Source organism: Ranitomeya imitator, chromosome 6 (assembly GCF_032444005.1).
Source record: "Ranitomeya imitator isolate aRanImi1 chromosome 6, aRanImi1.pri, whole genome shotgun sequence".
NCBI lineage: Eukaryota > Metazoa > Chordata > Amphibia > Anura > Dendrobatidae > Ranitomeya > Ranitomeya imitator.
Genome location: NC_091287.1, coordinates 446,535,804 through 446,557,737, shown reverse-complemented (window position 1 = coordinate 446,557,737; position 21,934 = coordinate 446,535,804). Strand labels below are relative to the sequence as shown.

General features: G+C 44.6%; 1 protein-coding gene across 2 annotated transcripts in view; it reads left to right on the top strand.

Annotated features, from left to right (window-relative positions):
• The first annotated feature begins 1,138 nt into the window (after positions 1-1,138).
• ARMC1 (armadillo repeat containing 1) overlaps positions 1,139-21,934 on the top strand; it is a 39,060-nt gene continuing 18,264 nt past the window's right edge. For both annotated transcript variants that reach the window (XM_069731414.1, XM_069731415.1), the window contains exons 1-4: positions 1,139-1,225; positions 6,626-6,824; positions 14,243-14,334; positions 20,916-21,105. In XM_069731414.1, coding sequence (XP_069587515.1) covers positions 6,663-6,824; positions 14,243-14,334; positions 20,916-21,105 — 444 coding nt within the window. In that variant the 5' untranslated portion in view covers positions 1,139-1,225; positions 6,626-6,662. The remainder of the gene's footprint in view (positions 1,226-6,625; positions 6,825-14,242; positions 14,335-20,915; positions 21,106-21,934) is intronic.

The following is a 21,934-nucleotide window of genomic DNA, read 5'->3' as shown; positions in this document are numbered from 1 at the left end:
AAGGCCGCAATATTGGATTGAAGTTCATTCTCTGTCCTTCATAGTACACGCCTGTGCAAGGCAAGATTGCCTTGTACTATGGAGGACAGAGAATGAACTTCAATCCAATATTGCGGCCAGCGGGTAAGGAAAGGGTGAATCAAACACCCGAAAACCCCGCCCCTATGGCTGAAAATTGTTCCCTCCAAATTCAGGTGACAGAGTCCCTTTAATATCAGCTGAAGACCAGATAATACCCGGTAGAGTGTATACAGTAACGTATACAAGGAGGAGGCCGCAATGCTCCGCTGAGTGCTGTGCCCATTCTATCGGCTGATCAGAGCTGGACCCCTATCAATCTGATACTGATCTATCCTAGGAAATGGCCATCAAAACTGTGATCCCGGAAAACCCTTTAATTATACTTTAAAGGGAACCTGTCAACTGAATTTGGCGGGACCGGTTTTCGGTCATATGGGCGGAGTTTTCAGGCGTTTGATTCACCCTTTCCGGAAAAGGTGAATCAAACACCTGAAAACTCCACCCATATGACCGAAAACCGGTCCTGCCAAATTCAGGTGACAGGTTCCCTTTAAAAAGTGGATGTCTAAGAAGTGAACATACCATTTAAAGGTAATTGAGCCTATGAGAAAGTTTTAAAAAAGGCACAACCCCTTTAAATTAGCACAATAGTAAAGGGTCCAAGGGAAAACAAATCTGAATTCTCCTGCAGAAGATTCTTATAGTGGTTTCCTTATAATGACAGCACCCAGAGGACTGATAGTGACCGGCCGAGTCTCCGCTATTTAGGTCGGCATCAATCACACTAAACTTTACAGAAATGCGGCTTTTTGTTGGGATTTCTGTGCATCACATCATAGCCAGAAACAGCAGCAATGTAATAGCCAGTGTGACGCTTACAGAAGGCGCTGTGTAAAGTTTCTGTTCCACGGAAGGTCGTGTTCCTGGATCTTCCCCGGGCCCCGCTGCTCGCCCCGTCTGACTTAATCTCTGACCCGCCACTGACCTCCTGCCAGCACTACGATGCCTTTTTTCCCTCTGAGCCGCCCACATTAAACATGGCGGCTGGTGACAGCGCTGTCTGTGCGCTGGCCAATCACAGCGTGCGTTTAGAACGAGGCTGATGATTGGAGCGTTGGACGGGGCTTTGCTAATAGCCAATGACAGAGTCACGTTGCGGAAGGTGAGCCCGGGCCGCGGCTGGAGAGGCCCGGACCTGTAGTCGGTGAGTGATGCGGTGTCCGGTGTTCATCCATGTGGGACGGTTCTGACCATGGCGGGCGGGGTGCTCAGGGTCACGTGCGTCCCGTTACCGGGCTGCCTGCGGCTGGGCGACTGCTGACGTCACATTCCAGGACTTGCAGGGATGCCGGCCCCAGGGACGGTCACTGGCGTCTATTCATGCAGGTGTCAGTCAGTGAGCGGCCGAGCAGGATGCCGCCATTACTCCTCCGCTCCCAGCATACCCATGGAGCAGGGAATGGCTGGTGGTGCGGTATGTGGCAGGCTGTGTGAATAGCGCCATACAGGACATAGGCGCCGTACCCTGTGCACCTGGTTTACAGCGGGATCCTGACTGTCCCCCAGTGCTGGCACCACCGCCTACAGGGATATCCTGATCCCCCCCATAGCTGGGCACGGTCAGATCTGATCTCCAGGGAGAGTGAAGAATTGGGCAGATCTGTCATCCACATCCAGCCGGGGGTCTCCGCATCCAGCCGGTGGTCTCCGCATCCAGCCGGGGGTCTCTGCATCCAGCCGGGGGTCTCTGCATCCAGCCGGGGGTCTCTGCATCCAGCCGGGGGTCTCCGCATCCAGCCGGGGGTCCCCGCATCCAGCCGGGGGTCTCCGCATCCAGCCGGGGGTCTCCGCATCCAGCCGGGGGTCCCCGCATCCAGCCGGGGGTCCCCGCATCCAGCCGGGGGTCTCCGCATCCAGCCGGGGGTCTCCGCATCCAGCCGGGGGTCTCCGCATCCAGCCGGGGGTCCCCACCGCCACCACTCTTCTATACCTTAAAGAGTTATCCCCATTTTAATTGATGGGTATTGTTGGAAAGTGCTTGTGAATACAAACAGATTTATATTTTTGTTTACTGCCCGTTGTCTAGGTTACCGACCAGACACGCACAGTGCCTGAAAGCTCTTCCCTATGGAGCTTGTAAGCGCTGCACTAATGCCTGTCGGAGCGCGCTGTCATCACACAATCCCGGCCGGCAGTCTCAGCCGCTGCTCAGCAATCTGCAGGTCAGCTCTCCCGGAAAGACAACAAGGGGCCAACCAGAGGGTTAATATCGTAAATGGGTAACATTGCAACATCCTTGTAAAAACAAGCAAGTCTGCAATTTACTCATTAAATATCCTCTCTGTTCTTATTTTTAATGAGAACAAGAGGATAGTTAATAAAGTTTACTGCTCGTTGCCTAAGTTACCAGACACCCCTGCAGCCTAAAAGATAACATGTTTCCTAGTTACTGTCTACATCAGGCTGGATTCCTGCGCTTTTATCAGAAAGTACCAGCTGTGCCACCATGCTGCTGGACCACCACAGTGCCCCCAATCATCAGGAGGCCGGGGGGAGGGGGGTGCGCGTCCTGAAGAAAGAGGATTAGACAGCCCCATCAATGGCAGATCGCCGGCCTACACACTGGATTATGGATGAAATCCCTTCTCTATGTGGGAGTCCAGTTTGAAAAAGATGTCTTGGTCTCATGCAAATTAGGCTTCCATACCTTATAATAAAGAGTTTGCACCATATATTGCATGGCCTCTCTTCCTGTTGGTGAGAATCCGGGGCCGTAGTTAGACATATGCCGTAGCAAGCCATGAGATCACTGTAATTGTGGTACAGGGGGTGGTGGTGACGGAGCCCACTATGCTTAGATGCAGTGGTTGCTACTGACTGATGCATTAAGGGGTTAAGTGGTATGAAATCTGATGTATTCTTCATTTAGTCCTTTACAGCATGAGGCTCAGGGGTGGTCTCAAAGGCAGTTACTGCGCTTACGGTGCCTTAATGGGGTTATATGACGACTACCACATCCGAGGTGACTGGTGCCACTGACAGTACTAAGCCACGCATTCATCTGTCCTGGACACGTGCAGTAAACCTGCGGATCAGCCAAATATTGCCGCAGGAGAGGGTTCTGGTGCTGTATGTTGACATGACGGAGGTTTCTCTAGAATACAAATTCAGTGGACCCCTCAATGACAAGCGCATTGACACAAGCGCGGATCCTGCAGTCGGTGAGGAGTTTAAACACAAAAGTGGAATTAAAGTGGGTCTGCCTCCACATTTTAAATAGATCTTTTTGACCTGATGAGACTGGTATACTTGCTCAGAAAATCCATGTTCGAATGGTGTTCTGTTCCTGATATTGAGATGAACATTTTCCGATTGTGGCTACAGAGTGAAGAGCGCTCAGGGTCCGCGCAGCAGTCTTCATCATCTGTACGCTGGAAAATCAGCTAGACTCTGCCTGCCAGGATCCCACCACCTGGATTTCTACCAAGGTCGTGCCCTTTCCGGGACATTAGGAACACTGAAGAGCGACTTTTGAGACTATTTTATATTTTGTAACATCACCAGTCAGAGGCTGCTCTTTTTTATTAAAGATTGGAGACAGGTTCTCTTTATTACCCTCGTGTGAAACTAGTCTTATTCAAACGTCCATTTTTTTATTTAGTGTGCTGGATCCATTTTTGATTCTTCAGTTTTTATAATCCACGTGCCATGTTTTTCATATCAAAAAATCCCCAAGGTGTTTCAAAACTTTTCCGATCGCCTGCTTGGTGAAAATGACACGCGGATGACGTTCGAATATTATTCGTTTTTCTTCAGTTCATTTTTTTGTTCCATGAAACACAGACCGCGCACATATGAGAATACAGGTGTGTGAATGAGGCCTCCAGCATAAATCATTGTTACGTTTTCCATTGCAGGCCGCGTTGCCATGTGTAAAGTTTAACTGCGTTTTTAGGTAACTTTTTCTATTTTAGCTTTATATCTCCGTAGGCTTCTTTAGGGAGCCTGAATACAATGCTTGTAAAAAATGCAGAATCCCAGTGTTTCTGTACTTAAGTTGAAACTGGTGTTTTACACCAAAAACATCTTAAAAAAATAAAAAATATTGCAGCAAGGCCGCCATAATCAGAGCAGATTGCTATTGAGTACTTTGGTGCTGATCGAGCATTGTTTTTGCACCTGTGGGACTTTAATTCCTATTGGACTTTGTAACTTAGAAGACTTAGTCCAGTCACTTGTGGCAAAGCTTCAGTTTCTGTGCCGGAGAGTCCTGGGATTTTTACAATAGTTACATTTCCATGTGACCATGCCCTCGAAGATGAGGACTGGAGCTAAGCAAGGAAGGCTGGAAGCCATAAAAAATGGGCGACTCAGTAATTACTAGGGATTAGTGATGAGCGAACGTGTTGGGATAAGGTGTTATCTGAGCATGCTCAAGTGCTGACCAAGCGACTTCTGCGTGCTCGAGTAATATGTTCTAGTCCCCGTGGCTTTCCTGCGTGTCTTGTGTCTGTTGAACAGCCGCGGGAGCTCGACATATTTTTCGAGCATGCCAAAGTCACTCGGTTAGGACATGAGCATGCTCAGATAACACCTTATTCCAGCACATTTGCTCATCCCTACCAGGGATGGATTTCTGTGGATTGCTGTTTTTTCTTTGTAATTTATCCCTTTGGCCACTTACAGTTTATGAAATCTCATTCACTTAATTATATCTTGCATGAAGCTTTGCCCCAAAATAGATTATTTCCATGTGTTTTCTAGAATGTTTTTGATGGCCTGTTCTTAGGAAAATCATCAAAACCAGATTTGTGGTGGTCCGCATCTGAAGTGGTCGCAGCAACTTTCCCCTCATTGGTAACCAGGCATTTGGCTGGGACTGCATTGTGACCGGAAAGGAAGGCGACACTCGCCAGAAAACTGCACTTACCTGATATTCTTGGCCGATCCCCGGCAAACCCCTTCATCTTAACTCTGTTTCTAAATATAAAGCTGATAAAGTTTTACTTGTGCCATAAAACCGTAATTCATGACCGTTTTTGCTGAGATACAGAAGCGGCCATGTCAGCGACTTACGAGTCTCATATAAGGTAGCCATAAACAAGTTGTTAGAGCAGTTATTATCTCTGACCACCCCATACACATGCACACTCGGCTCAGTCCAGCGTGCAGGTATCGTCATTTTTGGGACAGAAATAAGCCAGAGATGTAGCTGGGGCCCATGTCTGGTAGTGATCAGGTATGGTAAATCCAGCGTTCCTGATTACTTCTGTCCATTGCATCTGCCTTTAGGGGGGGCACGTCCCAACATCATGCACACAGATTGGGCCGATTCCTCTAAAAGTGGCAGATTGCACCAACTTAGTTCATATCTGAATGGCATGTGGTCTGCATCTGCCGTACTCCTGTAACCTCTGCTTGGTGGGGCCTGAAAAATTAGAATATTTATTAATCGTCCATTGCAGGGGAAACCCATGTCTATCAGATAGAGATGAGCAACATGAGTCCGACAAGCCTAATATCGGGGCCAGTGTTGTCTTCTGTGCCAGCTGGACCAGGGGGCAGTCCTGCTGCATGACCCCCATAGTAGAAGATAGAGGCGCAGATGATCGCCTGCCCCAAAATGAACACTGCCCTGGAGGCCTGAATGGGACTCTGGACCTGGGCACTTGGAGTCTTGCTTCTCGTCCGTACTGACACATACAACATTTGTAGATATCTTGCGTTTGCCCCTACATCTGACAACAGCACCATGATTTACAAATTGCCCAACTTACAACCAATTTTATGTGCTTGTCTTATTAATTGCTAACAATATAAAACTTTTTTTTTTGTGACCAGTTATTGGGGCGGTTTGTGACATGTAGAAGGAACACTTTATGAGGACCTGAGGGCGTATTCAGACATCAGTAGTCAATCTATGGAGCTGTTCACTTTAAGACTTGTCCGATATTCACCAATGCAAGTCTATGGGTCCATGGAAATATCAGACAGGACTCGGATGCCATCCATGCGCTGTCTGGTTTTCACGGACTGTTTGAGAATCCTCTTTCAGTTTTTTGTTTGTTTTTTTTTTTGTTATCCATGAAAAACTAATGACACTCTGGTAAAGCTGACACTGATCAAAAGCACAGATGAAAGTCGGATTTTTTTTTTTTTTTTTTTTTTTTGTGTACAAAAAATCACTGATGTGTGAATGAACCTTTTTAGGAGAGACTTTTACCACTACATCCATTCATCTATTAAATTAGAAACCGCAGGACAGAGTAATGGCGATGTATGAGCTGTGGCCCCTGGCTTCCTTATGAACACGGGTCCTCGGATCCATGCACTTTTATATGGAGGCGGAAGCCCTGCGGATCGATCTAGATGACTTGGGTCCCAGGAGATCTATCCCTAATCCTCAATGAATGTCCAGCAGCATAAAATGTGGGGCTGCCGTTTCAAGAGGGTTATGCAACAAATTTTGAGTCTGCCATTTATTTATTTTTTTACGTGCATCCTGTTTTTCACCAATTGCACGACCTATAGATAGCTTTTCCATCATCAAGGGTGAAATACCCGAGAATTGTATTTTGACTTTTTTTTTTTTCTATCTCTTTAGGTATTCTGTGCATATGGCATAAAGACATCATCTGAAAATGAGCGGGGAGCCTGATGCATTAGCGGTTGTCAATCAGCTGCGAGACTTGGCTTCGGATCCTTTAAACCGCCGAGCCATTGTACAAGACCAAGGCTGCCTGCCGGGCCTCATCCTATTCCTCGACCATCCCAGTCCTCCCGTGGTTTACTCCGCTCTTCTGGTGAGTGCAAAAACTATGGCCCTGATCCATCAATGTTGTATCCTCCGGTGCAGTTTGTTACAAAATAATGGCCAATCTGGCACCAGACCCCGGCAGAGTGAGTAAAGCACAAATCGCCACCACTGCTCCAGTTTGTAGTTTCTCTCCATGTCGCCAGCACTGCAGACAATCGCGGAGTTCAGCGGCGTGTGCTATCTACAGGTCCTTCTCAAAAAATTAGCATATAGTGTTAAATTTCATTATTTACCATAATGTAATGATTACAATTAAACTTTCATATATTATAGATTCATTATCCACCAACTGAAATTTGTCAGGTCTTTTATTGTTTTAATACTGATGATTTTGGCATACAACTCCTGATAACCCAAAAAACCTGTCTCAATAAATTAGCATATCAAGAAAAGGTTCTCTAAACGACCTATTACCCTAATCTTCTGAATCAACTAATTAACTCTAAACACATGCAAAAGATACCTGAGGCTTTTATAAACTCCCTGCCTGGTTCATTACTCAAAACCCCCATCATGGGTAAGACTAGCGACCTGACAGATGTCAAGAAGGCCATCATTGACACCCTCAAGCAAGAGGGTAAGACCCAGAAAGAAATTTCTCAACAAATAGGCTGTTCCCAGAGTGCTGTATCAGGGCACCTCAATGGTAAGTCTGTTGGAAGGAAACAATGTGGCAGAAAACGCTGTACAACGAGAAGAGGAGACCGGACCCTGAGAAAGATTGTGGAGAAGGACCGATTCCAGACCTTGGGGAACCTGAGGAAGCAGTGGACTGAGTCTGGTGTGGAAACATCCAGAGCCACCGTGCACAGGCGTGTGCAGGAAATGGGCTACAGGTGCCGCATTCCCCAGGTAAAGCCACTTTTGAACCATAAACAGCGGCAGAGGCGCCTGACCTGGGCTACAGAGAAGCAGCACTGGACTGTTGCTAAGTGGTCCCAAGTACTTTTTTCTGATGAAAGCAAATTTTGCATGTCATTCGGAAATCAAGGTGCCAGAGTCTGGAGGAAGACTGGGGAGAAGGAAATGCCAAAATGCCTGAAGTCCAGTGTCAAGTACCCACAGTCAGTGATGGTGTGGGGTGCCATGTCAGCTGCTGGTGTTGGTCCACTGTGTTTCATCAAGGGCAGGGTCAATGCAGCTAGCTATCAGGAGATTTTGGAGCACTTCATGCTTCCATCGGCTGAAATGCTTTATGGAGATGAAGATTTCATTTTTCAGCACGACCTGGCACCTGCTCACAGTGCCAAAACCACTGGTAAATGGTTTACTGACCATGGTATTACTGTGCTCAATTGGCCTGCCAACTCTCCTGACCTGAACCCCATAGAGAATCTGTGGGATATTGTGAAGAGAAAGTTGAGAGACGCAAGACCCAACACTCTGGATGAGCTTAAGGCCGCTATTGAAGCATCCTGGGCCTCCATAACATCTCAGCAGTGTCACAGGCTGATTGCCTCCATGCCACGCCGCATTGAAGCAGTCATTTCTGCCAAAGGATTCCCGACCAAGTATTGAGTGCATAACTGAACATTATTATTTGTTGTTTTTTTTGTTTGTTATTAAAAAACACTTTTATTTGATTGGATGGGTGAAATATGCTAATTTATTGAGACAGGTTTTTTGGGTTATCAGGAGTTGTATGCCAAAATCATCAGTATTAAAACAATAAAAGACCTGACAAATTTCAGTTGGTGGATAATGAATCTATAATATATGAAAGTTTAATTGTAATCATTACATTATGGTAAATAATGAAATTTAACACTATATGCTAATTTTTTGAGAAGGACCTGTATATTGGGAGGGTTAGTAAAGCATAGATTATTTATTATGCTTACTTATGTAGCGCCATTTATTGAATAACATGGATAGGCGGTGTACATGCAATCAGGTCTTGCAAACTACTGCTAATATTTAGTGCAAAATACCGTACATGCATTTGAGAGAAACAATGCCCCTCTATAGGGGTCAATATTGTTTGAATGTCAACTCAGCTGAACATTCCTGTCTTTAGAAAAAAGCTAGTGTCGGCCATTAAGTGCTTATGGCCACTTTTAGTGTAGCAAAATGGAGCACATGTTACATCTACATTTGTCACAACCGCTGCAGCCAATCACTGGTGATGTAAAAAGCTTCAGTCGCTGAGCCCAGTGATTGGCTGCAGCGTTTATGAGCACTGTGAAGTCACTGCTGCAGCAAACACAGGGACAGCGAGGCAGGGATAGCTCTGGAGAGGGTAAGGAGCGGCTCAGTTTATTATTTTAGAGCTGTACAAGCCTTTTGCAGAATTACATTTTAAAAAGAATATCCCCTCTGACTCTATCGCCTTCTCAGTACCAATGTGCGCTGACCTGCAGGCAAATCACATTGAGTACGCGGTACAGAGCGTTGTTCCCAGACTAGGACATGAAATGGCACAGTGGGTGCTGGTTGGCACAGCGTAGTAATTGTAGGGAGGGCAGGCCATTCATAAGATGTATGTAGAAACTATACTTGGGTTACTATAATCCTTCAGGGCTGTCCTTGAAATCTAATCCTGGTCTGCTAGCCAGTGATTGTGCGGTCAGGGGTGTGTGGGTAAATGCCATAACTGTATGATCAGTGGGGTCTGACGGCTGAACTCGATCACCCGCAGCACTAATGTCATCCATTCACAGCAGTGCACCGCCTGCAGCCTGCCCCATTTATTTGAGGATAGTTGTTTGCTGAGCTAATGGGTCACAGAGGGGTGCTGCAGGCAAAGAAGTGGACGCTTTTAAGCTCTATCCTGGCAATGTGTGTGCTTTATATTTAAAGGGCTTGTCCACTACTACTCCCGTGCCGGCTTCGTTCCAGCGGTGTCAGCACTCGCTCTCCTTTTATTAGCATCATGAATATTTTTTTTTTGTTTTTAAAGAGGAAATCAGCAGCTCTAAAGAGTTTACAGTTCTGAAGTGTGTGTATACAGTAAGTTACTGGAGGGAGCCATGCCGGTCAAAGGCTCTCCTTATTGTGTGCCCGTATAATGCACCAGAATGTAGAGGCTTCATATACCCACACTAGATGGTGGCCCGATTCTAACGCATCGGGTATTCTAGAATATGCATGTCCATGTAGTATATTGCCCGGCCCGCGTAGTATATTTCCCGGCCCGCATAGTATATAGCAATGTGGGCATCATATCCCTGTTTAAGAAAAGAATTAAAATAAAAAATTGTTACAGTTATATGAACAAGTTTGGGCACCCCTATTAATCTTAAGCTTAATGTTTTATAAAAATTGTTTTTTTTGCAACAGCTATTTCAGTTTCATATATCTAATAACTGTTGGACACAGTAATGTTTCTGCCTTGAAATGAGGTTTATTGTTCTAACAGAAAATGTACAATCTGCATTCAAACAAAATTTGACAGGTGCATAAGTATGGACACCCTTATCATTTTCTTGCTTTAAATACTCCTACCTACTTTTTACTGACTTACTAAAGCACTTTTTTTGGTTTTCTAACCTCATTGAGCTTTGAACTTCATAGCCAGGTGTATGCAATCATGAGAAAAGCTACTGAAAGTGGCAGGGTGGATTTGATTTAAATCTAACTGATTTAAATCACAATTTAAATCACTAGTCAGTAAGGCTTGATTTAAATCAGTGATTTAAATCATAGTTTCTACCTAAACTAGTTCTTGCTACTTTAACATGCAAGTAGATGAAGATTTTTAGAATCACTTTTTATATTACTTTTTTCTCCCCAGTTTAATGGGTTAATCATTCATATTTGGACACCACTGTTCTGTTGTACTTAGGAAGGAGAAAAATAATCCTGGATATTGACAATATTTGCCAAAAAATGAGCTGGAGTCAGTGCTTGTCCCATTCGTTTGTTTACTGCTTGTAATTTAATTCTGTCCATGTGTAGTTCTGTTTTTAAGTGTTCACTCAGTTCCTTCCAAATTTCAACAGCATCCGCAATAAAACAGCTATTTTTCTGTATTTTGTTTAAAGCTTGAGAGATGGGTTTCAGGAAGCTCAGCATATGTTCAACATTTCTCTTAAGCCCAATGTTGAGGATTTTGGCCGTGACAGTGCCATCTATTTTATCTCGATTTTCTTCACAAAGTGTCATCAGAATAGGCCAGTTTTTGATACACTGCTCAAAACAGTCCACCACAGAGTTCCATCTAACATCTTGTGGGAGCGTTAGCTTGGTTCCACCCATCTTTTTCAGAGCTGCTGCAGCAAAATGATTATTACGGAAGTATTTAGCAATTTCAACAACATTAGCCTTTATTTCTGGAACACTTAAGTCTTTGGCTAAGAGGTGCAGCAAATGAGCACTGCAACCATATGTTATTAGCAGCTTTGTATTCCCTCCCTGCTCTTCTAAATCTCTTCTCGTCTTGGATACGTTTGCAGCATTGTCAGTGACCAAACTGCGTACTAGACATTTGAATTTTTGTTCATATGTCGTTATAGCTTTTACTGCCACTTCTTGTAAGTATTCTGCTGTGTGTGCATTTCCTGACGTATCAGTTGTTTGTGCAAGGAAGACTTTACCTTCTTCGGTTGTTATACAAGCACATACAATAGGATCATTGTGGACATTACTCCACCCATCAATACTTAGGTTAACAATTTTACCCTCCAGAGCTGTTGCACATTGCTCCATTTCTCTGTCATACACTTGATCCAGCAGTTTCCCTGCAACATCAGCTCTGCTGGGTGGACTGTATCCTGGTCTCAGTGACTGAACCATATTAATGAAATGTGGGTTCTCAGTCAGACGGAAAGAAGAGTTCGTTGCATAAATAAACTGGGCAATTTTTTCATCAATCAACTCTTTTTCTAATCTGCTAGTTCTTATCACAAACCTATCTATGGTGGTTCCAGGAGGTAAAGGTTTTTTCTTCCTTTTGGGTGATGGTGATATGTGGCTGTGGGTGTCTGATGATGATGCTGCTGCTAATGAAGCACTATCCTGGATGGATAACTCTGAAACTGTAGAACAGGATGATGGTGATCTTGGAGGTGGATAGTTTCCAGAATCCATGAATTCCCCTAAACAAAAAAGTCAATGCTGTTATTTTATTGTTTATACAATTTCTGCTTATTGTACACAACACATCACTGCCCCTGCCCCAAAAGGAATATTTGTTTTTCTTCATAACTGTACCAAATGACAGTAACATGCAGTAATAATAAGAAATATAATTTTTCTCACACATGACAGTTCAGTCTTTAGAAATAGGATTCAATAAAAATGTTTACCAACCTGAAGATCCTGCCTGTTCAGAAGTGTTTCTTTGGTCATCTTCATCACCGCACTTCTCATGATGTTGCCTCATTCGCGCCACCAGGCCTTGCATCTCTTTGTTGCATCGTTTGCATTTTGCACGCATGCCTGCCTTACCGATAGGCGAAGGAGCTTCATTAAAATATTCCCAAACTGGGTCTCTTTTACGGCCTGCTGCCATTATAAGGAAAGAATGTAATAAACCTCAGATCGTACACACAAACAGATCCAGACTTGTCTGTCTGTGGCTATGCTGCAGTATTGTGCTCAAAGTTTCACTTTCATTTTCTTGTCTGCTTGCCCTTCCTCCTCCTCACACTTAGATTCACATTCTTCTTGTGTTGTGCAGATCTATTCCACTCCAAACAATCAAACATATTGTCTAACTTCTTGGACTTGGCACTGAAGGGGTTGATTCTGTATTCATAGGTTTGTAGAACAATAGGATTAAGGTCTTTTTCTCAACTCTGTTCATGTTGTAACATTTTTGCCGTGAAGAAGAGGCTGGGACCTCTGCGGAGTCAAATTCAGTTTTGAGAACTGCGTAAGTAAAGCGAGCGTCTGTGATAATACAGGAGAGAAACTGCCCACTAATCCTACAGAAACCTCTGGAAGAGCATGGCATTGTGAATGTTACACATATACAGCCTTTATTCTACTAAGTTAAAGGGACACTGTCACCTGGATTTGGAGGGAACAATCTTCAGCCATGGAGGCGGGGTTTTTTGGTTTTTGATTAACCCTTTCCTTACCCGCTGGCTGCAATATTGGATTGAAGTTCATTCTCTGTCCTTCATAGTACACGCCTGCGCAAGGCAAGATTGCCTTGTGCAGGCATGTACTACGGAGGACAGATAATGAACTTCAATCCAATATTGCAGCCAGCATGCAGCCAGCGGGTAAGGAAAGGGTGAATCAAAAACCCCTTGCAAGTTGTTCTCCTGTTTGAATCTCCTCTGAAGAGTGGCATCATGGGCTCCTCAAAACAACTGTCTATTGATCTGAAAACAAAGATTATTCAACATAGTTGTTCAGGGGAAGGATACAAAAAGCTGTCTCAGAGATTTAACCTGTCAATTTCCACTGTGAGGAACATAGTAAGGAAATGGAAGAACACAGGTACAGTTCTTGTTAAGGCCAGAAGTGGCAGGCCAAGAAAAACATCAGAAAGGCAGAAAAGAATGTGAGCCCCATCAGGGACAGTGATGATAATGTTTGCCAAACTGTAAAGCGCTGCGGAATATGTTAGCGCTATATAAAAATAAAAAAAAATAAAGATTATTATTAAAAGAAGAATGGGAACGGGAAAGGCTCTGGAAGGTGAGTATATGATGATTTTTTTTTTTTTTTTATTATTATTATTTTTAACATTAGATCTTTTTACTATTGATGCTGCATAGGCCGCATCAATAGTAAAAAAGTTGGTCACACAGGGTTAATAGCAGCGTTAATGGAGTGCGTTACACCGCGGCATAACGCGGTCCATTAGCGCTGCCATTAACCCTGTGTGAGCGCTGACTGGAGGGGAGTATGGAGCGGGCACTGACTGCGGGGAGGAAGGAGCGGCCATGTTGCCACCGGACTGCGCCCGTCGCTGATTGGTCGTGGCAATGGTCGTGGGCGTTTTGCCACGACCAATCAGGGACTTGGATTTCCATGACAGACAGAGGCCGCGACCAATGAATATCCGCGACAGAAAGAAGGACAGACGGAAGTGACCCTTAGACAATTATATACTAGATTAGATCACCCCTCAGTCGTCTTTTATATAGACTAAATAATCCTAATTTTGCTAATCTCTCTGTGTATTGTAGTTCCCCCATCCCCTTTATTAATTTTGTTGCCCTCCTTTGAACTCGCTCTAGTTTGATAATATCCTTCCTGAGCATCGGCGCCCAAAATTGTACACAGTACTCCATGTGCGGTCTAACCGGGGATTTGTACAGAGGCAGTATAATGCTCTCATCATGTGTATCCAGACCTCTTTTAATGCACCCCAGTGTTTTTGTATACAGTGCACAATCTAATATATTATCCATTACTATGTTACACTAAATTGCTACGCGTTTTGGATTGTTGCTCTCCTCTTGTTTGTTTTTCTCTAGTAATTTAACTTTTTTCTTTTAATTTCAGGCTTTGCGATATTTGGCAGAATGCCGCGCCAACCGAGAAAAGATGAGCAGCGAATTGGGAATGATGTTGAGCTTGCAAAACATCATTCAGAAGTAAGTTACATCTCGCGAATATCATGTGATGTGTTGCGAGGTGCAGGTAAAATCTCTTCACCTCTATAGGTAATTGCAATTTAGCAGCCAAATAGATTGAGGAGGCTTTGCTACGACAAGCACACGTCAGCGGGCAATACCGCTAGATCTCTATTACAGCTCATAGACCTAACAAAGATAATATGCCATAAAACCAACTAACAATTAGGATAATTGAGTCAAAGATGTAAATATGATCAGTCACTCAGAAAGTAGCTGTTTACACAAGATCCATACAAAAATAGGGGTTTCATTCAAATCAATACAAAATTTATTGAACAATTATAATCGACAAAAGGTATTAAAGTGAGAAGATGACAACAGCTAAAAAAGCCAGTGCATAAAATTGGTGAAGATGAACTGGTAAGAAAAACACAAGTCCTTAAGTAGCAGCTGCTATGTGAAATAGGCAAAAAGAATCACAGAGCCATGAGAATACCTAATGATCAGTGAGGTCAGGCATGGAAGCCTGATATTAGGATGCTCTGTGTGCATATAGCCATTGGTTAAATGCACATAAAATTAGATGACACCCAAGATAGACTATAATGAATATAGGCTAGCGATAGCTATATAATAATACCTTGGGACATGATGAAATAAGGTGCAGGCGTGCGAGCAGGGCAAGGAAGGCCCCGACACGCGTTTCACCGCCTTGGCTTCGTCAGCACGCTGTTGGGGTCTGTGACGCAGTGCACACTGCGGCATGCTGCCCTGGCCCTGATACGACGACTCCTCAAACCACCTATGTCCGATCAAAGCAAAAACCTGTGAAGCATGCCACGAGAATCCAGTCTTTACTACAGAGCAGTAGTGTCTCTGCCGGAACCACATTCAACCATTATATTACTGGCCTGTATGGGGAAATTGCAGGAAAGAAACAATTACATATGGAGGGATCAGTATAAATACCTGTCAGACAAGCAATCTATTGGCCAACAGCTGTCAAAAGTGTAATGCCACCTAAAAGGGGCCATCTTACAACATATATTTACTGTAGATCCACATGGTATCCCATAGATGTGTCATGGATGCGGGTGCCACCTCTGCGCCTGGCTCAGCTGTATTCCGCACTCCCATGGCAGGTAGTGGAGAGAGGCGGCTCATGCATGTCCAACTTTCCTGTCTTCCGAGGTCCAGCACCAGTGACATTAGGAAAAGCACCCATCTGGAGATAGAGACCTCCACCTATTGTGAGATGACCCCTTTAAATGTTATTCACCTACTCTTCAGTAAGTCATCCCAGCTTTGAGGACTCTTGGGAAAATCTGGCTAACCGTACCTTCTAAAGTTGTAATCACTAATTGCAGTCATGTTATAAGTAGTGATAAGCGAGTGTACTCGTTGCTCGGGTGACCTCCGAGTATTTTTTAGTGCTCGGAGATTTAGTTTTCATCACGGCAGCTGAATGATTTACAGCTACTAGCCAGGCTGAGTACATGTGGGGGTTGCCTGGTTGCTAGGGAATCCCCACATGTAATCAAGCTGGCTAGTAGCTGTAAATCATTCAGCTGGGGAGATGAAAACTTAATCTCCAAGCAATCATAAATACTCAGAGATCACCTGAGCAACGAGTACACTCGCCCATCACTAGTTATAAGGGTTTTTTTAATTGTTGCAACTTTTGCACAATTTTGGAAAAAGAAACCATTTTACTGCAGCGTCTGTTAAGTTAGAAGTGACTGATCTCCAGGCACAGTACGAAATGGGATGAGTCTTACATCATTATTCCAAAGCCGAAGTCTGTTGACTGGAGTGACATTTCTGGTAAGGCTCACACCGATGATACGATCGGCTGAAATCATTAAGTGACGTGTGCATCTTACTCCTGGACACCCCTAATTAAGACTGGGGTACGAAACTCCAATCTTAATGAATCTGGGCCTAACTTCTTATTTCAGGAAAAAACACACATTAGCCACAATGAACAGACTCGGACTCTGAACCCTATCTTTTGTATTGATGCATCTAAAGAGCGTGTGCAAAGGTCATCGTGAAGGAGGGGAGCAGGGTCAGCTGTGACATCGCCTGCTATGATTGGTGGAACCTGCATTGTCTGCTGGGTATAGGGGAGTTACCTGCCAGTGTAATCCTGCCTCTGCAGATAAGGAGCCTACTGAAAATTGCAAGATTATTAATTTTGTTTTTCTAATAACTGTACTGTATATATACAACGCACGCACGCACGCACGCACACTTATTAGCCAGTCTACATGTGTAGGTTTATTCTGATTCCTTATATCAGTGTGGGTGACTGTTTGACTAATCTTAGCGCCATTTCCTACTGCAGAACGTTTCCTGCCTCTCATGGGGTATAATGAGCCCCGTACGTTACGATTTTCAATAAAACAAAATCATGGTAGACTTTGAAGCTGATAATAATATCTGTGAGAACATATAACTGATTGATCTGTCCTGATAAGCGCGCGTCCATTCTATTTTAGGGCGAGTGACGCGACGGTAAATGAAATTCTGGTGACATTCAAAAAAATGTCACGAGCCGCGCGCGGATCATAGAGACGGCGTAAAGGTTAAGGAGAAGATTAACGATTACTTTTCCTAGGTTAAATATGCCTCCTCCGCCTATGGTTTACTTCCCAATTACCCCTAGTTTTAATAAATTTCTGCCACAACTCATTTCTATTTGGGCGAGTGTATCTGAACAATGCCTTTCCTGCCGCGAGACCTTTCCCTCCATTAACCCCTTCAGCCCTGGTCGTCTGCTTGACTGCACTCTTCTTGTATGGAGAAATGTTTTCCTTGTTTTTGCAGGCCCCCGGCACTGGAGGGCTAATCTGGTTTCCACAAGGAAACTAAACTTTCAAGACATTTATGTTATGTCAACTTGGGAACTCTTTGTCAGCAGAAACCTAGAATGTCAAGTCTGACTTCAAGTCAAGCTTAAAGACATATTTCCTTGACTTTTCGGAAGAGCAGAAGTGACACCTTCCACAGTTCCATGCAGAAATAACACTGAGCACATGCGATGCTGAGCATAATAAAGAGCAGAGGAGTTTGTCAATGCTGGTATTTCTGCATGCTTCACACATTTTAATGTGTCCATATGAACTACATTAAAGCTAGCAGCCTCAACTCCGATTTAATAATTGAATTTTATGGCCTGTAAAGAAGGACGTTCCCTCGGGTAATAGATTTGTTTTAGATTCCAAAGGCTAAAGTTTTTTAATTAACTTACCACCCCCCTCCCCCCCCTTCTATAGCTTTAGATAATCGACGTGTTAAATAACGATCCGTGAAAAAAAAAAATAGTCTAAGCCTAGGAAATATCATCTGCCTTTGTAACAAGCTGAAGAAAATCCACCGCTGTAATCTGTTCTTCTAAATTAGCATTCATTTAGAGTAATTAAGAACATTAGTGCAGTACAAGTTTAATTATCAGCTGTCCCTTAAGGTACGTTCACATTGGCGTTCCGCCAATGTGCGTCGCTGTTGCGCCGGCGACGCAGCGGCGACGCAGCGGCGACGCGCCCCTATGTTTAACATAGGGGACGCGTGCGTTGTTTTGGTGGCGTTTTTCGCCACGTGCGTCGTTTCCGACGCTAGCGTCGGACGCAAGAAAACGCTACATGTAGCATTTTCTGTGCGTCCGATTTTCGTCAAAAACGACGCACGCGTCGCAAAACGCGCGCGTTTGCGCGCGTTTTTACGTGCGTCGCGCGTTGCGTCGCCGACGCAGGGCGGCGCAACGCTAGTGTGAACCTAGCCTTAAAGGTGCAAATGTCTTCAGCATCACACAAGTAGTATTCTCTAGCGTCACTGATGACATTCACTTAAAGTTGTTGTTTTTTTGTACTGAATTTGGCTTACACTATTTTTTTTATATATATTTTGTAACTGATAGTCAAATATGCTGATCTACTTGATATCATTTTTTCCTACTTTTTATTATTTTATAGTCCTTTGTAGTTATTAGTCAATTTTGCTTTTCCATGGAGTTTCCTTTTTCTTAATTTTCTAAAAATGTTGCTCATCTGTTCACTGATATTACTTTGATTGTAGGGTGAATACATTTAGCTAGCAAATCACAATAGTTTTTGTCTAGCGAGGTAACGACTATAGAGTTAAAATGGCCGCTGCCTTGTTACACTGTTAGAAACTTGTCCTAGAATGTTAGAACTGAGGCCTGTGACCATGTTCAGCAGGAAGCTCCTGTGCTGTGATCTGGAGATGCTTGTATTGTTATTCAGGAAGACGGTGCATACAGAAGTGAGAGGCCTTTTACCTGAGCACATCTGGTATCTTCAGTATTAGATCAGACAGACACAAGGTGGACAGCAGTGTGAGCAGCTTCTTCTAATACTGAAGACCCCAGAGGTGCTGAGGTAAGAAGAGGCTGCTCATGCTGCTGTCCACCCTGTCTGTCTGATTTTATCTTGGCACCTCTGGTATCTCCTGTATTAGATCAGATAGACAGGATGTACAGAAATGCGAGCAGCCTCTTCTTACCTCAGCATCTCTGATATCTCCAGTATTAGTTCAGATAGGCAGGATGTACAGAAGTGTGAGCAGCCTCTTCTCACCTCAGCACCTGGTATCTTCAGTATTAGATCAGACCGAAATGGTGGACAGCAGCTTGAGCAGCCTCTTCTTACCTCAGCACCTGGTATCTCCAGTATTAGATCAGATAGACAGGGTGGACAGCAGTGTAAGCAGCCTCTTCTTACCTCAGCACCTCTGGTATCTCCCGTTTTAGATCAGATAGACAGCAGCATGAGCAACCTTTTCTTACTTCGACACTTGTGCTCTCTTCAGTATTAGATCAGAAAGGCAAGATGGACAGTAGTGTAAGCAGCCTCTTCTTACCTCGACACCTCTGTTATCTCCAGTAAAGGATCACACAGGGTGGACAGTAGTGTGAGCAGCTTCTTACCTCAGCACCTATGGTATCTCCAGTATTAGATCAGATGGACAGGGTGGAAAGTAGTGTGAGCGGCCTTTTCTTACCTCAGAACTAGTGATGAGCGAGCATGCTCGGATAAGGCGTTATCTGAGCACACTCGTGTGCTAATAGGATTCAAGCACGCTGAAGATACTCTGTTTGAGTCATTGTGGCTTTGTGGCTGCATGTCTCGTGGCTGTTCGACAGCCGCAACACATACACTGATTTCCTAACAAACACCTGACAATACAAAAGTTGACATTACCCTCCTCCCCAACTATCACCTCCCTTGCTCCAGGGCAAGAGGGATTAGCGAGGCTAAGTGCCAAATTTAACGCATCTTAAGGATGCACCATTTCTTGGGCGGCTAAAAGCTGTTGCCTCTACTCTGAGAGGGGGCTAATATCTATGGCCCCTTCCTAGGCTATTAATATCAGCTCACAGCTGTCTGCATAGCCTTTGTTGGTAATTAAATATAGGAGGACCCTACACTTTTTTTTTTTTTTTTTTTGTGGGGGGGGGGCATCCGTTTTAATAGCCAGGAAAGCCTAAGTATGCTGTTGTGAGCTGATATTAATAACCTTGGAAGATCCATGGTTATTACCCCCTTCCCAGGCTATAAACATCTGCCTCCAGCCGCCAGCTTCTCCTTTCTGGTTACCATGTATACATGTGTATATGCTGAGTTTTTCAGCACTTTTTCAGTGCTGAAAATGCATGCCCCTCAGCTTATACACAAGTCATTGCCCCGGGGGGGCTATACATACCAGGATTGGGATGAGGGGACAATGGATACCCGGCTTATGCTCGAGTCATCTATTTATTCTATCCAATTTTGTTGGGTCAGGCTGTGATTTTACTGTACTCGGCTGATGAATTGCCAGCTTTTTTCAAAGGACATAGGTGTGTAAAAATTACACGGCACTTTCATAGTCCGAGTGACGTTTTTTTAATTTATTTATTTTTTGCCCACACCCATTGACATGCAATGGTGAGTCTCGTCCGAGATACGAGGACAATTGCAGCATGCTGCAATTTTTTTTTTTTCTTCTCTCAGTCCAATTTCAACTGAGAAAAAAAAAATCGCAGATGAGCTGTGACTCATAGCTTAACATTGGTGCCATGTATTTTTATTTTATTTTTTTTTTTAATTGGATGGCACTCGTCCATTTTCCTTAGGCTAAGTTCACACTGCGTTAGTGCAGTCCATTCAACACATCCGTTAAACGGACTGCACTAACACAAGTGCCAACGTTTGCACAGCGCTAGCGCAGATGAAGCATCTGCTAGCTCCATCTGCGCTAGCAGTGACGGACCCGGAAAAGCTGCAGCCCGCGTCTCGGGTCCGTCACTCAATGACGGCACATTGCTAGCGCACGCACATTGTGGGCGTTTGCTAGCGATGCGTCCGCCATTGAAGGTAATGGCGGCGTTAACGGACTACGTTACACCGCGTTATGCCGCGGGGTAACGTAGTCCTTTAAACGGGTCACACTAACGCAGTGTGAACCCAGCCTTACAGATGAGCATGAGCCCTTCAGCATATAGTCTGCTATTAAATGGTTCATTTTCTGGTCAATCCCTTTAAAGTCAATGAGCTGTATATGTAGTATGTAATATGAAAAGTTTTGTCTTTATGCAGGACCACCACACCAGGGGACACACAACTACTTGCTAGAGAAGTCTATGATCTTCTACAGTCATCCAGCACAGCGGATGGAGACTGTACGAATGAGATGAACTCCAGACGGCGGAAGGCCCAGTTCTTCCTCGGAGCAACAAATAAACGTGCCAAAACCGTGGTCCTGCATATTGACGGCCTTGACGACACGGTAAGTGCACATTTGATGACTTTATTTAGCTGAGGATTTCTCCCTGAAACTCTGTTATGATTGACACATTTATGGAAACTTTTCAATTAAAGCACCGGGAGTTATGATTTAAGCCAAAATATGAGCCGTCTTTGGAATGTCCTATCTAGGACATTATACAAAAAAATCCCTGTTTGGGAGAGAAGAACAGACAAAACGAGGCACCCTAAGTGCGTAAACACAATATATAATAGTCTTTGATGGGTGCACAACTTCAAGCACTCACCTGGTGGAAGACTGATATGGCTTTAGATCGTGTATCCTCAAACAATTCCTCTGAGATACCGTATTTTTCGGACTACAAGACGCACTTTTTCCCCCCCAAAAAAAGGGGGGAAAATAGGGTGTGTGTCTAATAGTCGCAATGCAGGCTTACCGTGGCGGCAGAGGTGCGGTGGCAGAGGTGTGGCGGCAGAGGAGGCGCAGCCCGGTATGCAGCAGAGCCGGGTGAATCCTGTTATCGGTGGTGGCGGCCATTTTCCTGAGGCCGCGCGTCCGCAGATGGAGCGCTCTGCTTCCCGGGGCTTCAGGAAAATGGCCGCCGCGAAGATGGCTGCGCCCACCGATAACAGGATTCACCCGGCTCTGCTGCCTACCGGGCTGCTGCATCACCATACCGGGGAAAGGGACCCTGCTTACTGCGCCTCCTCTGCCGCCGCAGCTCTGCCACCGCACCTCTGCCACCACACCTCTGCCACCGCACCTCTGCTGCCACGGTAAGCCTGCATTGCCTGCACGGTAAGCCTGGGACCCCTCTCACGCCATACCTCTCACTGCACCTCCTGATCCC